The sequence below is a fragment of the Nicotiana sylvestris genome, chromosome 1 (assembly GCF_000393655.2).
Source record: "Nicotiana sylvestris chromosome 1, ASM39365v2, whole genome shotgun sequence".
Lineage (NCBI taxonomy): Eukaryota > Viridiplantae > Streptophyta > Magnoliopsida > Solanales > Solanaceae > Nicotiana > Nicotiana sylvestris.
Window position 1 is genome coordinate 163,857,374 of NC_091057.1, and position 17,229 is coordinate 163,874,602.

Here is a 17,229-nt window from a genome sequence, read left to right on the forward strand (position 1 = left end):
AAATATGAAACTTTGTGAAAAATGCTAAGTTTTGATGTTAAAATGAATAAATTTGACTTTGGTCAATATTTTGGTTAAATAGACCCGGATTCGTGGTTTGACGGTCTCGGAGGGTCCGTACAAAAATATGGGACTTGGGCGTATGCCCGGAATCAAATTCCGAGCTCCCAAGTCCGAGAAATGAATTTTTAAGTGAAATTGTTTTCAGAAATTATTTAAGGAAATTTGAAATGAAAACTGATTAGAAACCCGGTATCGGGCCCGTATTTTGGTTCCGGCGCCCGGTACAGGTTTTATATATGACTTGAGTCATTCTTGTGAAATTTGGTTGAAAACGGACGTCGTTTGACGTGATCCGGACCTTAATTGAGAAATTTGATGTTTAAAAGAGTTTTAAGAAATATCATTGATCTCGAGGTTTAATTCAATGCTCCTGATGTTATTTTGGCAATTTGATTTCACGAATATGTCCGTAGGATGTTTTTGAGGCTGTGTTTACTTGTGTTGGAATTTCGAGGGCTCGGGTGAGTTTCGAGTAGGTTCCGGTATGCCTTAGGCTTAGAAAGTCAGGTGTTGTAGGTTCAGGAAGCTGCAATCTCTGAACCCTCTAGTGCGGTCCACGAGAAATCGCGTCCGACAGCGGAGGGGCCAGCACGGCTGCGGTCGCCTTTGTGCGGTCCACAGTGGAGGCTGTGCGGCCGCAGTCGGCCTTGTGCGGTCCGCACAGGGTGCTGAACTGCAGGTCTTCAGGTACGCTAGTGCGGCCGCGGTCCATTTGATGCGGTCCGCACTGGGGGTCTGAGAAGGGTATAAATAAACGGGAATTTCAGTTATTTTTCACTTTTCAAAACCCCCAAAAAACATAAGAGACGATTTTTCAAACAACCTTTCTTCTCCAAAACATTGGTAAGTGATTTCTAACTCAGTTTCTTCACTCAACATCTTTTAACATGATTTCAACTTCAAATCAAAGATTTTCATGGGGGAAATTGGGTGTTTTGGGTAGAACCTAGGTTTTTCTAAAATTGGGGATTTCGGACAGTAGTTGGAGGGCTTCCTTCAGTCCACTCGGAGACCCAAGGTAGACTTGCATGCGTCCGTAGGCCCGACGTCTCCCTCAATCTCTATTTCCTGTTTCATTTTTTTATACTTCAGAAACAGTGTGCTGTTATTTCTTTAGACCTTGTATGTAGTGACTCTTAGACAGTTTGTGATACTGTGACACCAGATTTTGGGGTAATTAAAGTTTAAAAGTTGTAATAGATGTAGTTTTAAGTTTTATAACTGTTGACTTCCGCTTATTTACATATAAATTCCGCTGTTATCATGTTATCGCCTCGTGTTTGTTAAAATGAAGCAATATGAAAGTGTAGTAGGTAGTTAAGGCTTGGCTTGCCTAGTTACCATTAGTAGGCACTATCACAACTCCCGAGGGTGGAAAATCCGGGTCGTGACAAGTACGGGATTTTACCTGAAGATAAGAAAATGGATCAGTTACTTCAATGAAAAGATGCCCGTTATTGTTTGGTTCATGGCAACTTGTATTGAAAGATGTTCGGAGGGCCTTTAGCAAGATGTCATGGACCTTCTCAAACAGAATATGTGATGAGAGAAGTACATGAGGGACACTGTGAAAATCACGCAGGAGGAAGATCCTTGGTGAAAACTCTAATTAGAGCAGGATATTATTGGCCAAAAATGGAAGAGGATGTAGATAGTTTTGTGGCCAAGTGTGACAAATGCCAATGATATGGCAACAACATGCGTCGCCCAGCAGAGCTATTACATCCGATTATTTTACCATGGCCTATTATGAAATGGGGGATGAATATCGTGGGTCCACTACCACAAGCCAAAGGAAATGTATGATTTTTATTAGTATTAACAGATTACTTTACCAAGTGGGTAGAAGTAGGTGCCTTCAAATAGGTGCGAGAAAAAGAAGTCAAGGACTTTATTTGCCAAAACATCATATGCCGGTTCGGAGTTCCAAAAGAAATCATATGTGATAATGGCCCACAATTCCTAGGTGCGAAAATCACAGAATTGTTTCAGAGTTGGTAGATTAAAAGGATAACTTCAACACCTTACCATCGTGTGGATAATGGACAAGCTGAATCCACAAACAAGTTATTATTAATAACTTGAAGAAAAGATTAGAGGAGTCAAAAGGTAAATGGCAAGAAGTGTTACCAGGAGTCTTATGGGCTTATCACGATAACAAAAAAAGGTACAGGAGAGACTCAATTCTCACTTATGTATGGTGCCAAAGCCTTAATTCCAGTTGAAATAGGTGAACCAAGTACAAGATATACCCAAGCACCTGAAGAATCAAATGAAGAAGAGATGCAAATAAATCTATATTTGCTTAAAGAAAGGAGAGAAGCGACTCTAATAAGGATGGCAGCGCAAAAACAAATTATTGAGCGATACTACAATCGGAAAGCTCATCTTAGATACTTCAAGATTGGGGACTTCGTCCTCAAAAAGGTTTTTCAATTAACAAAAGCGGCCAATGCAGGAAAGATGAGTCCAAATTGGGAAGGACCTTACAGGATTCGAGGCATTGCTGGAAAGGGTGCGTATGAGTTAGAAACAATGGAATGCAAAGTACTCCCATCAAATTGGAATCATGTTCCTTTAAAGAAGTATTACTTATAAGCAAAGTAAGAACCCTCAGTCATGTATCATTCGTGTATGGTTTAGTTTTGTTCTTTTTTAATTATACTAACCATTTTAGATGATAGGAAAAAGATAGACCACACCAAATGATGATATTAGACCTGAAAGACACGTGGGATACAAAATTATTCCTAGTCTGGGTTACAACCTTTTTGATGGAAATAAAATGGGTTAAGTAGTCATCATCTAAAGATATACCTCCGAGTCCCCTATGTATTTTCCTTTTCAGGAAATGGACCAAATGAAAGGAATAATCAAGTGCTCGAGATTTCATACTTCATAACTCTAACACTTGGGGGACAATAGATAGAAGGCAAAGAAGACTGAAAATTAAAGAAGATTAAAGAAGACTAAAAGTCAGAATTCAAGCCTAGATCAACCCAAAAGTCAAAAGTCAAGAGCCAACCAAAAGCCAAAAAACAAGTCTGATTCAAAAACCTTTGTAATAAGCTTTGATAAAGTGTAAACTCGCGGACATAAATTACAAGATCATGCGAGTATTTAGGTTAAGGGAAATTATTAGTCATGGGTTGCAAGATATACACTAGAATTTTTGAAATCTATTATAAGAAAAACAGTTATGAAAAAGTTGTAGATGTCGTACAAAAAGTTAATTGAATTCTTGGAAAGTGTTATTACTTTGAAAGTGTAAAACATGAAACTTCCTCAAATTATTCATGAAACTTCTTCACAATATGTATTTCCTACTTCTCTCATATACTTACACCAATATGAAGTTGACACGTCGTCTTCATTAGTATCGTTTATAATAAGGCCCTCTTTTATAAAATTCATATCTATGCCAAAATCAAGAAATATCAAAGCTTTTTTAAATACAAGTCAAAGAGTTTAAACAAAAACTCAAACTAAACGAAAGATCATATATTAAACTTGGATAAAACTAAGTATATACTTAGTTAAAACCAAAATATTTGCTTGGTAAACAAACCCCAAAACAAACTAGGGGTAAAAACTAGCCAACCATTCCAAAAAGTAAAAAAAAACTTCCCATCAAAAGTTCAAAAAACAAACTAAGTTCTGAAAGAACACTAAGAGGCGGAATCCAACGTGTCATTATCATCAGCGGGAGAGGCAGAATCCAATATGGTATTATTAGTAGCGGGAGAAGATTCAACTTGAGCAGAAGAAGCTTGAATACCAACTTCACCAGGAGTAAACTCATCACCTTCGGGAATGCCGACCTCAGTTGAGGAAAAACTCTGACTTTGCTGAGTTTTTTCAATTGTTTCCTTAGCTTTAGTGATCTCAGCATTCAAGTCAAAGCCTTCCTGACTAGCCTCCATCAAAGTCTCGAGGCGGGTATTCAAAAAAGCCAACTTACATCAAGTGTCAATTTATCTTCAAGGGCTTCGTAATCTTTCTCCCTCTAATCAATTTCAGCCTTCAACTCTTCTTTCTCAATCAAAGAAGCATCATAAGAAGCCTTCAAAGGGCGAGGTAACCCTCTAAGAACTGGATCCTATCAGAAGAGACACAGAGGTCTTCTTGAACCCGAGTGAGCGTTTGAACTAGCTTCCCGGCATAAGCCTCCTTCTGATTAAGACGTTCTTTCAAACCCTTTATCTCCTCAGTAGCTTTAGAAAGTTGCTCTATAAATGAAGACTCAAGGATGTCTTTGTCTTTGCCAACTTGACTTGAAGAGGCTTTTTCAATGGCCAGTTCCGCCGCCATCTGTCACACCTCCTTTTTCCCTGCAAGGGATAGGGAGTTTTTCTAATTAAAATGGCAATAACTGAAACGAGATTATTTATATTCAAATTTAGAGTCGCCACTTGGGATAATTTATAGTGTCCCAAGTCACCGCTTTAAAATTCCGAATCGAGGAAGTTGACTCTTATTTATGATCTACAAACACAGAAATCCGGGTAAGGAATTTTGCTAACCCGGGAGAAGGTGTGAGGCACTCCCGAGTTTTGTGGTTTTAGCACGGTTGCTTAACTATTAATAATTGGCCTTATTATCTGAATTATTACATATTTGAACCTATTGTGCATTTTTGTCTTCTAACTGCTTTCAATTATTCAGTTAACTGCTTTTAGTATTTATGGGATTATTTCTGGAATAAGTTACGATGTCGTACACTTGTCGTTTTAGTACATTTTACTAACCGCGTCACGTGAAACGCATCCGCAATTTACAACATGTTTATTTTTATTACTATTCGAAATTATGGTCGGGTCACATAAAATACACACCCGAATTTGGATTTATGTATCGTGACTCTGCCACGGGAGCCGTACCCATAGCCATGATGATTTATTTAAGCACACGTAAAGCAAGCTACGATGTTCATGATTATCGTCCTAAACTAATTTGAGATTGTTGTGAAGGCCATAAGTTATGGAAATCAAAATTGGGTTAACTTCTAATTTCAAATCTATATAATTCATTATACCACTTCACAATCAAATCAACGAATTCAACAATGATCTACTTACTCTTTTGGTTCAATCAAACCAACTAACCCTAGGGAAAGAAAGAAGAATTGATGGACACAATCATCGAAATGAATATTAACGCAATTGTTTGTCAGTTGTCACCTACTATAATTATAGTGACATTAGTGTTCTTGGCAGGACATATTCACATCATAATGAATTCCAAACAACGGCTCAGTACAATACTTGGTGTAGGATAGGAGAAAATAACATTAACCATACTTCAAAAAGATCAGCAACTTGTAATTAAGACATGGCAAATGACTCCTAAATGTCAATCTCAACTTAATAAGAAGTAAAGCAGCCCAAAGTTTTTAACTAGCTAGGCGTTTTGGACAACATTTGAATCGAAATAGGAAAAAACATAGCACTTGAAGCTGAAAAGTGTTGTGGAAATCATTAGCGTTTAGATATGAACTTCATTTGAAATTTTCTTTTGCCAAAATTAAAAATTTTGAGAGTGAAAAATACAACCTAAATCAATATTTCAGTTGAAATTCAAAGAAAATACTTCTAATTCACATAATCAATGTCCTTTAATTTAATTACTTTAACTAATCCGACAACCAATCATTTGGATTCCAAACAAAACTTGATTAGAGAAATTTCATATTCGGCAAAAAAAAAAATTATCATCGCACAAACAAACTAAATAAACTTCCAAGAATATATTGAGCAAACTAACGAGATACATGAAAAGAATAGACCTCAAGCAGAATGTTGTCTTCACTGTTATAACTAAAATAGCCTCCTCAAACAACAAACTTGATCCAATATTTAAAAAGAAAATGGGGACATCAAAATCAGAACTGAAACCATGATCGACGACGCTTAACAGACGACCCCACTGAACTCGAATTCCCTCAGAACGATATAACCCCGGACGAAACTAAAACGGAGCCCCTGAACGACGACCATTGACAACCTCGAAGCCCGCTGGAAGTATCAAACTAAACCAGAATGACAAAAACTAAACTCCGACTGGTTTTTGAGTTTCTTTGGATTGATTTTGGGTTGTATTGGTCTGGTTTTATGGGAAAGATGGCTGGTTTGGGGTCTCATGTTTTAGATCTATTCCTTCAGCAAATGAATTTTTTTCCGAAGAATAGATGAAGCCCGAGCAATTTGCTATGAAGGAAATTCCGAATGAGTTAACAAGAAAACAACTAGATGCGCCGTATTATCGTGGGCTTGAGGAGACTGTTTTGTTATATTTTGGTCGAAAGTGGTGGTTGGCAGCGATGAGCAGCCGGTGGGGGGAGGTGGACTAGCGGCAACTATGGAGATTGGGGTCTTAGGTTGGAGAAGATCAAGACTTAGGGTTTTTTTTTGGTGCTGAAGATGAAAAACGGCTGGGTTAGCTGTTCTCCTGTTCATTAGAGATTAGGGGTCCTCTAGGTTAAGCGAGAAGATATGATGTCTAGAAGGGTCTCTAGGGTTAGCTTAGTGGGTATTGGGCTTTATGGGCCGATCCGAAAATTGGTCCTAAAAATGGATTGTCTGAGCCCAAACTTTATTCTTTCTCATTGAACAAGATTAAAAATACTACCCCATTTACTAATTAATCCTACTTAAGTAAAATAATTATTAAAATAAAACTAACCGTTAAAACAAACCTATTTTTGGTATTTTTAAAATATCATACTAAAAGATAAAAATGGAATTAGATTAAAATCATTGCAAAATTAAAATAATATTCCTACAAAACTACTAATATTCCTGAAAACAAAGTGGAACTATTTTTGTATTTTTGAATTTTATGAAAGGTAGGTAAACTAAAAGTAACAAGATAAAATATCAATTACCTAAATAAAAGAAAATATTTTTTGTAATTTTTATTTTTGTGACAAAATAAAGTAAAAGAGTCAAAACTAGTTGAAATAGCGATATTAGGCCTAGACTAAATATTTAAATGGTAAAATATGTAAAATCTTGGGGAGGGTAAAAAATTACATGTCTAGAGCTTCCCCTCTTTGACTGAAAACACGAAGAGTTTTCAGACAAAGAACGACCAGACAGTTTTTTTGATCCGACCCTTATTTTGAGAGACCAGAAACTAAAAGAGAGGAGAATGTGACCGAGCCCTAGTATCTGATCTGCCTACATATCCTTGGTTATAAGGAATCAGACCATATGTAGTTGAGAAGTAGGAAAAGTAGAGAATGATACCAAGGTGGAGAGTCGAGTGATGTGCCGTCAAGGTTCCGGTTCGTGGTTCCTGTCATTACATCAAAATTGAAAGCAAATTTTACAGCAAAAATAAAAGAAAAATACAGAATCCTATCTACTTCTTGTCTTGAATCTTCCTTGAATATCCACTTGCTCCTTCAACATGAAGCTGAAAATTCACCCTATTCTTCAGGTGGGCATCCTGCTGACTTGAATTTGAAGAAAACTGGAAGTTGACCTTAATCTTCAGCCGGGCATCCTGCTGCTTGCACTTGAAATAAACTTGAATTTGGAGTATACTTGAGCTTGAAAACCTTGCTCCTCAGGCGACATCATGCTACTTTCTAATTTGAATTAAAAATTGCCCCTATTCTCTAGGCGGGATCCTGCTGTCTTTGACTTGAATCTTAAAAACTGAAAGTTGACCCTATTCTTCAGGCGGACTCCTGCTGTCTTTGTCTTGAATCTTGAAACTGAAAGTTGACCCTGTTCTTCAGGCGGGCTCTTGGTGCCTCTGACTTGAACTTGAAAACCGAAAGTTTACCCTGTTCTTCAGGTGGACTCCTGCTGTTTTTGACTGGAATCTTGAAAACTGAAAGTTAACCCTATTCTTCAGGCGGACTCCTGCTATCTTTTACTTTAACCTTGAAAACTAAAAGTTGACCCTATTCTTCAGGCGGACTCCTGTTGTCTTTGACTTGAATCTTGAAAACTGAAAGTTGACCCTGTTCTTTAGGCGGGCTCATGATGCCTCTGACTTGAACTTGAAAACCGAAAGTTTACCCCGTTCTTCAGGCGGACTCCTACTGCCTTTGACTCGAATCTCTAAAACTGAAAGTTGACCTTATTCTTCAGGCGGACTCCTGTTGTTTTTGACTTGAATCTTAAAAACTGAAAGTTGACCCTATTCTTCAGGCGGGCTCCTGATGCCTCTCCAACTTGAAATTGTAAACTGAAAGTTGACCCTGTTCTTCAGGCGGGATTCTCCTGATGCTTCTTTACCTTAAAATTGAAAACTAAACATGTTCTACAGGCGGGCTCCTGATGCCTCCCTGACTTGAACTTGTAAACTGAAAGTTGACCCTGTTCTTCAAGCGGGCTCCTGACGCTTCTCTAACTTGCTTTTGAAACCAATTTCTAAAATATTGACCCTCGTTCTCCAGGTAGGATCCTCCTGCTTGATTTCAAATGAAATTGAAAGTTGACCCCGTTCTTCAGGCAAGTTCCTGGTGCTTCTTTGACTTGGACCTAAAACCGTTTTCTAAAATGTTGCCCATCGTCCTCCAGGTGGGTGCATGCAATAAAAAACAACAAAACAAATAAAATTTTCTGCCCCAGTTTGCACTAGGAAGATTTGTGAGTTGTTAGCAAAACTGTAAATCACCTATGCTATTGATGAAGGATGAAATAATGAGGGTAAAACTAAAAACTCGACTAGGATGTGCGTCTCCTGTGAGATCGAGCTTAAGGAAAACTATAAGCTAAGCTTGACTAAACTAAAAATTGACCCTATTCTTCAGGCTGGACCCTGAACTAAAGGAAAACTAAAGATTAACACCTTAAGAAAAATAAAATTGACCCTATTCTACAGGCGGGACCCCTGAACTTAAGAAAAACTAAAGATTAACAACTTAAGGAAACCAAAAACTAGCCCTATTTTCTAGGCGCGACACCTGAACTAAAGAAAACTAGAGACTAACCACTTATGAAAATTAAAAACGACCCTATTCTCCAGGCGGGACTCCTGAACTTAAGGAAAGCTAAAGATTAACAACTTAAAAAAACTAAAATTGACCCTATTCGCCAAGCAGGACCCCTGAACTTAAGGAAAACTAAAAACTCTTTTGACAAGGGAGAATGCCTAGGAGGTAATGGTCATCTCAACTAGGGAAACGCCTAGCAAGTAAAAACCTTCTCAAACAACCTTTGTGCTGACCAGATTTGGGCAATAATTCAAGCTTCCAAGCTTTGATTTGGACATAGTCTTTGTCCCTGTTTCAAACAAAGAAAACTTATGAGTTTAAACATGGTGGTTGGTTTATGGCCTTGACTTTGAGGGCTATTGCTCCTTCACTTGCAATGATAACTTTGATTTCAACTTGAAATACCTTGCTTTTTTATTGACTAACCACTTTCTTTGTCAACCTTTATCAATGAAAACCTCTGATCCGTTCAAACCCCAAATCCCTCCATCTGGTTCATTATGTTCATGAATTGACATATACCGCACCTTTGTATTTCACATGAATCCCAAAGTATGTCAATTGTCACCAACACAGTGCACGTACTGCTCTTTCCTAACTTAAGTCACTTTGATGTACTAGCTAGACTCCGCTTTGTACAATTGGAAAGCTGGTAGCAAATTTTGAAGCCATTTCTCACTTGTTGTGATAAAACAGACTCAAGAAGAGGACTTAAACAAATCAAGAGGAACATAGTAAGGGGACAATGGAAAGAAATGATATTTAACAGGAAAATCACCAAGTAGAAACTTATCAGATGTGGATACCAACTCTAATAACTATGACATGCACTTTTGGATTAAGTGGCCTAATCTGTCAAGCAAGTCTAATATTCGACTCTTGTTGTATCTCTAAGCCGTGAAACTGGGATTCAATGCTCCGATTATCATATCTGATTCACGGTCCTTATTTGACTTGTAGTACCCGAAGGGTTTTCACCATCAAGCCTCTCTTATTTTGTTCTTTCTCTCAACTCACCGTCGCCTTATGGTGCCTGTGAAGGTTTTCACCAATAAGAATCTCTCATTTTTCTCTTTTCTTCTTATTTCCTCTAATTCTGCAGATGATAAGACATTAACCATGGTAAAAATATCATATGCTATTGGCATGGCTAACTCGGCACTCTCAAAGATTATTTGGGGGGGGGGGTCTTTTTTGGACTGTAATGTGGCTTTTGGACAGGGTTAGAAAGAAAGGATATCATAAAGGCTCAAAATAACTAAGATAACATGGTTAATTTATTTACAACTTTTGGAATCCATTTCAAAACTTTGCCCCAATTTCTAAAACAAGAGAAATTGATTCTAAGAAAAAAACCGCCCCACTCTTGACTTCGTGAGATTATGAAATATTTTATTTGGTGCAACCGAACCGTAAGGTTGCCTATGTATCTTGTGGTGACAAGAATCTGGTCGAACGTAGTTCACAACTAATTCTTGTTTTGTTTTTTTGTTGCGATATTTTTTCCTTTTTTCTTTTCTTTTTTTTTTCTTTTTCTTCTTTATCTCTCTTTTTTTTCTTTTTGAATTTTTCTTTTGGAATGAATTTTCTAAAACAAATCTATGAGGACATGAGATTTCTTTTATGACTCTAACTTGATTCCAAAAGACGGGAGGTCAAAGAAATCAGCACAAGCTCAAAGGGATACCAAATGGTATAAAGTATTTGGATAGCTAAAAGAGGGCCTCCCAATCTCTAAGAATACCAAGTATAACACATGCAACTTGAAGATGAAAAATGAAGATCATGCATAACATTTCCTTTGCAACATTGACATTGGTATCACAGATATGCCTTCCATCTTTATCTAGTGCCTTGTCAAGTACAGAGCTCTTCTTGGGTGATTTCTTCTTCAAAATGGATGTGCCCCATTAGTTGGAGCAATCTCCCTTGTCTTTATGTTGTAACTTGAGATTCACTTGAACTCAAAGTTGCTTGCTTCAAATTGTCTGGGACACACTTTCTTGTAACAAATTCTTGCCGTCCTCTTAACTTCCCAAACCATCTGCCCCAGTTTCACACAATTCGGGCTTTAAATGATCTCAAAATATCCAAATCTTTACTTATTTCCCTGAAATGTCCCCGTAATCTTCAAAACTTGTTTCATTGTTTCATGATTAGACTAACTTTTAAGACCAGATAGAGAATTCCATATGCATGTCATGCCACTAGAGTCACCATTAAAAGAACTATAAAAGAAAAAAGAGAAATAAACAAATACAGACTAGAAAAAAATAGGAGATTGCATTAAACAGATGGTGAAATGGTTCGAACAACAAAACAAGCAAACTAAACTGGGGTTACAACCCTAGAACGATCCTAGATAACACTAAACTAGTTACTACGACTAAACGAACTAGGCAAAATAAAAGGATAGAAGGGTTTGAGCCACAAGACAATATCCGGATTACAACCCTGAAATAAACCGGACAATAGAAATGACAATAAAATTAACCACCAAGACTCCTCCCTGGCTAGCCAAGAAAGGAGCATATTTCCAATCACCAAGCTCAACATCTTAGCCACTAAGTTTCGCATCAACAGTAGTAGGACCTTCACAAGTCTCCATCACATTGACCTTAGCAAATTACTTTGGGGTCCCTTTTGTCAGCTCGTTCTTAAGATCAACTTTCGGAACCGAGAGTGATAACACTGAAAGCTTTGCGACAAGTGTCCCTCCGAGGATCTCAGAAGAGTTCTCATATTCCTTTTTAACATAGATCATACCCACCATATGCGTCTCATTATGATTAGGCAATGGACTTTGGCTAGTGCATCTGGATTTTGCATGACAATGTCACCTGCCTTAGTAAGCTTCTGAACTGCTCTTTTCAGATGCCAACACTTTTCTATGTTGTGACCCCGGGCATTAGAGCAATATACACACCTTTGAGAATAATTAAAATTCTTTGGAAGAGGGTTCAACATTTTTATCTGAATCGGCTTCAACATGTCCAATTGCCTCAACCTTTGGAACAAACTGGCATATGATTCTTCAATAGGGGTGAAAGTCTTTTCTTTTTCCTGTTGCCTTTTCATTTTGTACTCTGGCCTTGGTTGGAACCTTTTACAGGTAGGTGGTTGATATGCTTGAGGAGGCAAGTAAGATATTTGCAGAAATGGTGCAGGCCATCGCGGGTCCTGTGGATGTGGAGCATATGGTGGTGTATTGTGGATGGAGTACTAGGAAGGTAAGGTATGAATTTAGGGATTTTGTGGAGAGAAGTAGTATTGGGAAGGATTATCCGGAGCACAAGGATATATATGGGGTCGATATTGAGGCTGAAAGTATTGAGCAGGAATGCCCACTGGATCTTGTCGTTGGCGGGGCTCAACAATATCTTTTCTATTTCTCTTTCTTTCACCCAAACTTACTGAGATGTTCTGAATGTCTTCTGTAGTATTTTTTAATGCAGAATAACTCATGATTTTGCCTGACTTGATTCCTTTCTCTACCACTTCACCCATTTTAACCACATCATTGAAAAGTTTACCCAAGGCCAGGATCAAATGACTGAAGTAGGTAAGCCCCTGGGCTTGTAGGAAAAGCTCAACCATTTCTTCTTCACCAACCAGGGGGCTGACCCGAGCAGCTTGTTCTCTCTATCTGAGCCCAAACTCCCTAAAACTTCCTCGGGTTTCTTTTCCATCTTAGACAGGGAGGAGCGGTCTGAGATAATGTCTAGATTGTACTGAAAGTGTCGAACAAAATCTTGAGCCATGTCACCCCATGCATGCCACTTCTTGTCATCTTGACGAGTATACCATTCTAAGGCTTCCCCACTGATCGAGGCCAACCCTGTACTACTACAAAGTAGCAAGAGAGGTCGAAGCAACTTTTACCCGAGAAGGTCGGGATCGATTTCCACAGGGAGCTAGAGAATGAAGTTGAGTTTCTATCTAAATTGGAGCTGTGTATTTGCTCCTAATTGCACTTCTAAACATTGTTGGTTTTGATTTTACTTTAATTTTATAGTACTAAGATTCTAAATTAGGCTAAGTAAAGCTAAGATTAAACTATTGAAAGTCGTTCAAATAGATAAAATGCACTAGGGTAGTGACTTTCTCCTAGGTTAATTGACAGATTCTTGAGTCTAAGGCTAGATTGTCACATTTGGGGAGTATGATATAACCATTACACGATTCTAGTCACTCTATACCTCTAGGTAGTTCAAGTGATTTTGCCTGAATTGACTTTCTCAAGACCAACTGGGTGTGCCAATTTGTGCAAGCAATTGAGGTTCAAGTCGGGTATTACTATCTCTAGGTTTAACCCTTTAATTGGGGCTATCAATCTCTTGAATACGCCCAATTCCTTGTTGGACCAATTTCATAGACTTAGGCTCTCTTTCTCAAGAAGAGCCAAAGTCAACTAGGCATAAACTAGTGTTTGCAACCACTAATTCAACATTAAAACCCTAAATTAATCCAAATATCAAACACCCATAGAAAATCAAGCATTAAAACACAAGACCCATCAATTACCCACACTAGGGTTGAACTACAACCCTAGATAATGGGTGTAGCTACTCATAATTATGGAAGAAAACAAAGAAATAGATGAAGAAAAGCCCATAATAATTAATTACTAGATAAAACCTGAAGATTCAATGATAAAATTAAGCTAAAATTACTCAAAATGGTAAAAATGAACTATTCACGAGCACAAATCTGGTTGAAAATACAACTGATGACCTAAAAATGGGAAAAGAAACTATTTATACTAGGCTGAAAATTCTGGACAAAAATACCCCTGCGGGGCTAGTGCGGACCGCACAAAATCGAGTGCGGCCACACTAAGGCTCTTGGCTAAATAATCTGCTCTCTGAAGTTTCCCACTGCAGACCGTTGTCGCGCCCCCTTTTTCTCGCGAAAATCGGGTTTGTGACATTTGGGAGGACAACTCGTTCCCTTTCGAGAATTGGGTTTAAATTGAAGAGTCGCCACTTAAAGATTAAAGTGCATTAGGACACTAGGAGGGGTTTGTTTTAAGTAACCAGTAATTGGGTAAGGACTTGAAATTATACCAAGGGAAAGGTGTTAGGCACCCCTCAGGATCCACTAGTGTGGTTCCCTGCCAAACTATTGTTGTGACTTAAGTGCAAATAACACATAGGCAAATAAAGGCTTCAAATAAGAGGGGATTTTCACGTAATGATTACGAATAAACAAAAGTAAGAAAAAGGAACTAAAAGAGTTGATTTTCTTAAAAGAAATGGTTTAAAAAAAAGATTTAAAAGAAACAAAGAAAACAAAGGAATGGGGGGGAGGGGGGTCATAGGTTTATTAATAATATGGATCACCCCACACAACATCCGGTAATCACTCCTCAGTAAGGGGTTACACGTGATGTTATTGTATGGTCATCATATCCATATATACCTTTCCCACCCTGTTAAGATATTAATGCGCAGAATGGTCTCGTTTACTTATTGCATGCTATTACCCGCCCCAATCCTATCAGCCCCGGAGGCACTTGGGACTACTAATCCTAGAGGGAGAAGGTATTGGGCTTATTTGTGGTTTCAAAAGGTAAAATACTAAGGCGACAAACAAAACACATATAACAAGTTTAGGGAAGCATATAAACTGATAAAAGGGCTCAAACAGACCTCCTTAAATCAAAGAAAAGCATATAGTTTAGCATGTCTTACACGTACTGATTAGGGTTTGATTAAACTTTACAGTTGGGGCAGACTGATTTGTTGTATAGTTCAGATAAGAAGCCCGAATCAGGCCTGTCTGCTGGTTGTAGTTAATAAAATCTGATTCAGTTTATAAACTGACTTATGGCTTGCCTTATTTTTAGATGAAAACCTATAGGCATGATATCTACTGATTTCAGAAAAGATGAAGTATACTGATTTTAGAAAAAGGTTGTCAGTTATTCAGGAAAGACGAGTTTTGACAAAAGATCATAAATTCCGCAGACGTTAGACAATTAGCTTAGATTTGTAGACGAGTGAGACGCTTCAGACTTGGTTATTAATTCCTATAGGCATGCTTTCGAGGCGTTGTTGATTTTAAACACTTTTAAAGACATAGCAAGAGTGCAGAAATCCTATAGGCATGTCATCTAAATGATGTACTTCGTTAATGCCTATGAACATGATATCTAAATGCAGTTAGTTGTTTAAGCCCTATAAATAGGTTTGCCTAGAGACAGATGCATATGCAGGATTCAGATTTCCAGTTAACTAGGAGCATGGTATCTATATGAGAGATGCAAAAATTTAACTATAGGCAAGATATCCATATAAATGCAGAATTTCAGAAACCTATAGGCAGGATATCCATATGGGTGCAGAATTCCTTATAGCCATAGTATCTGCATATGAAAGTACAGAATTCCTATTGGCAAGATATCTATGTGATATGCAGAAATCAGAAACCTATAGGCAGGATATCTATATGGGTACAGAATTCCTTATAGGCATAGTATCTACATCAGAATTCCTATAGACAGGATATCTATGTGATATGCAGAAATTAGAAATTCCCTATGAGCAGGATATCTACTCCTTTTACATAGATGGTTACCCTTCCCTTTTTACTAATCATCCCCAAAAGTTATTAAAGTCCAAATAAAATAAAGAAAAATACATCAGAAATTGAATATTACAACCAAGAAGAGCCTGACTTAGACTTCCTGTCTGAAGTATGAAGTAAACCAATTCCAAAGATCATGTTTCAAAGCCTTCTCCCACTTGGGTGTGTCAGAGTTCCCTAAGAGTTTCATAAGAACTCCGGGCAGTGCTTACACCCAAATGTATCACCATATTAAGCCAAAGTGCAGTGTGGAAGGGCCAGCCCTCAGGTGTCCAAGTTTAGAGGGAACTCAAGGTCCCAAGGCAAGGCTCACAAGAGGGGGGGCAAAACTTAGGAACTAAGAGAGTGTAAGTACAGAATTCTGAAAGGAGGAAAGGGAAAAGGAAATAACATACATGGGGATATAGGGAATAAGGAGTTGCAAGAGGTAAAAACCAGGCTAGTGGGCATAACCCAACAATGGGAGATGCTGTCACACCCATAAGCCTACTGAAACACATTGCTTAGAGGTTAGGATCCCCTAAGCGATCAACTTCAATCCATAGACAATAACTTGTATATTGTTATGTCTTAAACTGTAACTAAAAGCACATAAAGGGAAATATGGAATAGGGATTCATAGCAGAAACAAGCAAAAGGGAATCAACAAGATAGTTTAAGTATTTAACTCTGCAGAAATAGTAAAGTAGACATAGATGTGGAAAGCTGTAAGTAAGCACATTATGAGGATGTTGAAATTTGAAATTAGGACATACCAGTTTCAAAGAAACAAGTAGAGAAAAGGCAGTAGTCTGGTAAAAACCTCAGTGTATACAAGAAGAGAGAGTTCTATTATGTCAGTAAAAGTTTAGAAGAGATTGTGAATTGTCGTCTCTACCGTGTGAAGAAAGGTCGTGCCCTTTTATAGTGTAAAAACCAAGTAGAAATAAGGTAAGAAATAATTGAAGAGCTGATTGTCAATCAATTACACAAGACTCCCTTTAGTTAAGGGATTCAGATTCAAACCGGTATAAACCAATTAAGGAAAGAGATTAATCAAACACTTTGTCCAAAGTAGGCAATTAGGGGTGAATACATAAAAGTTATTTAAGGATGGGGTTTTTGAAATACACGGTTTGTGCGAATAAGGTAAGAAGATCAATGAACAACCAGTAAATCAAAAGGGCCTGAGATTTTGTATGAATAAACCGAGTCAAAAGATGGGAAGGTTTTTAACTTAAGGGAAATCAGCAAACAATGGAAAGGGAGTCAATTAGACCCATATTCAGAGGGAAGTAGGAACTAATCACAAATTCAGAAGCTATTTTAAAGTGAAGTCTATCATATATAAGGAGAATACGAACATGTTCAGCATGAAGGAAAACTGTAGTGTCATTGTAAAGTCAGTAGAAAATCCAGTATAGAAAAGTTTAGCAAAAGGTCAGAGTCATATGAAAGCAAGGAATGGGTCAGAAAGAGTTAGGTGTTTTGAAATAAACCCTAAGTTCAATCAAATCACTTAATCAAGCTTGGCGGAACCCCCAAATTCTAGGGTTTCCACACTGAATCAAGTACAGAGATGAGAAGACAAGTAGTTGAAACAGGCTCAGAGGTTTCAGAGTTGAAACCTCTTGCATGCTTCTTTCATC

The 17,229-nt window shown here is 37.8% G+C and overlaps 1 protein-coding gene across 1 annotated transcript; it reads left to right on the forward strand.

Moving 5' to 3' along the window:
* The first annotated feature begins 2,256 nt into the window (after positions 1-2,256).
* Positions 2,257-2,661, forward strand: LOC138876861 (uncharacterized). Its single transcript, XM_070155910.1, has one exon. The coding sequence runs from the start codon at positions 2,257-2,259 to the stop codon at positions 2,659-2,661; it is 405 nt and encodes a 134-aa protein (XP_070012011.1).
* The last annotated feature ends 14,568 nt before the right edge of the window (positions 2,662-17,229 follow it).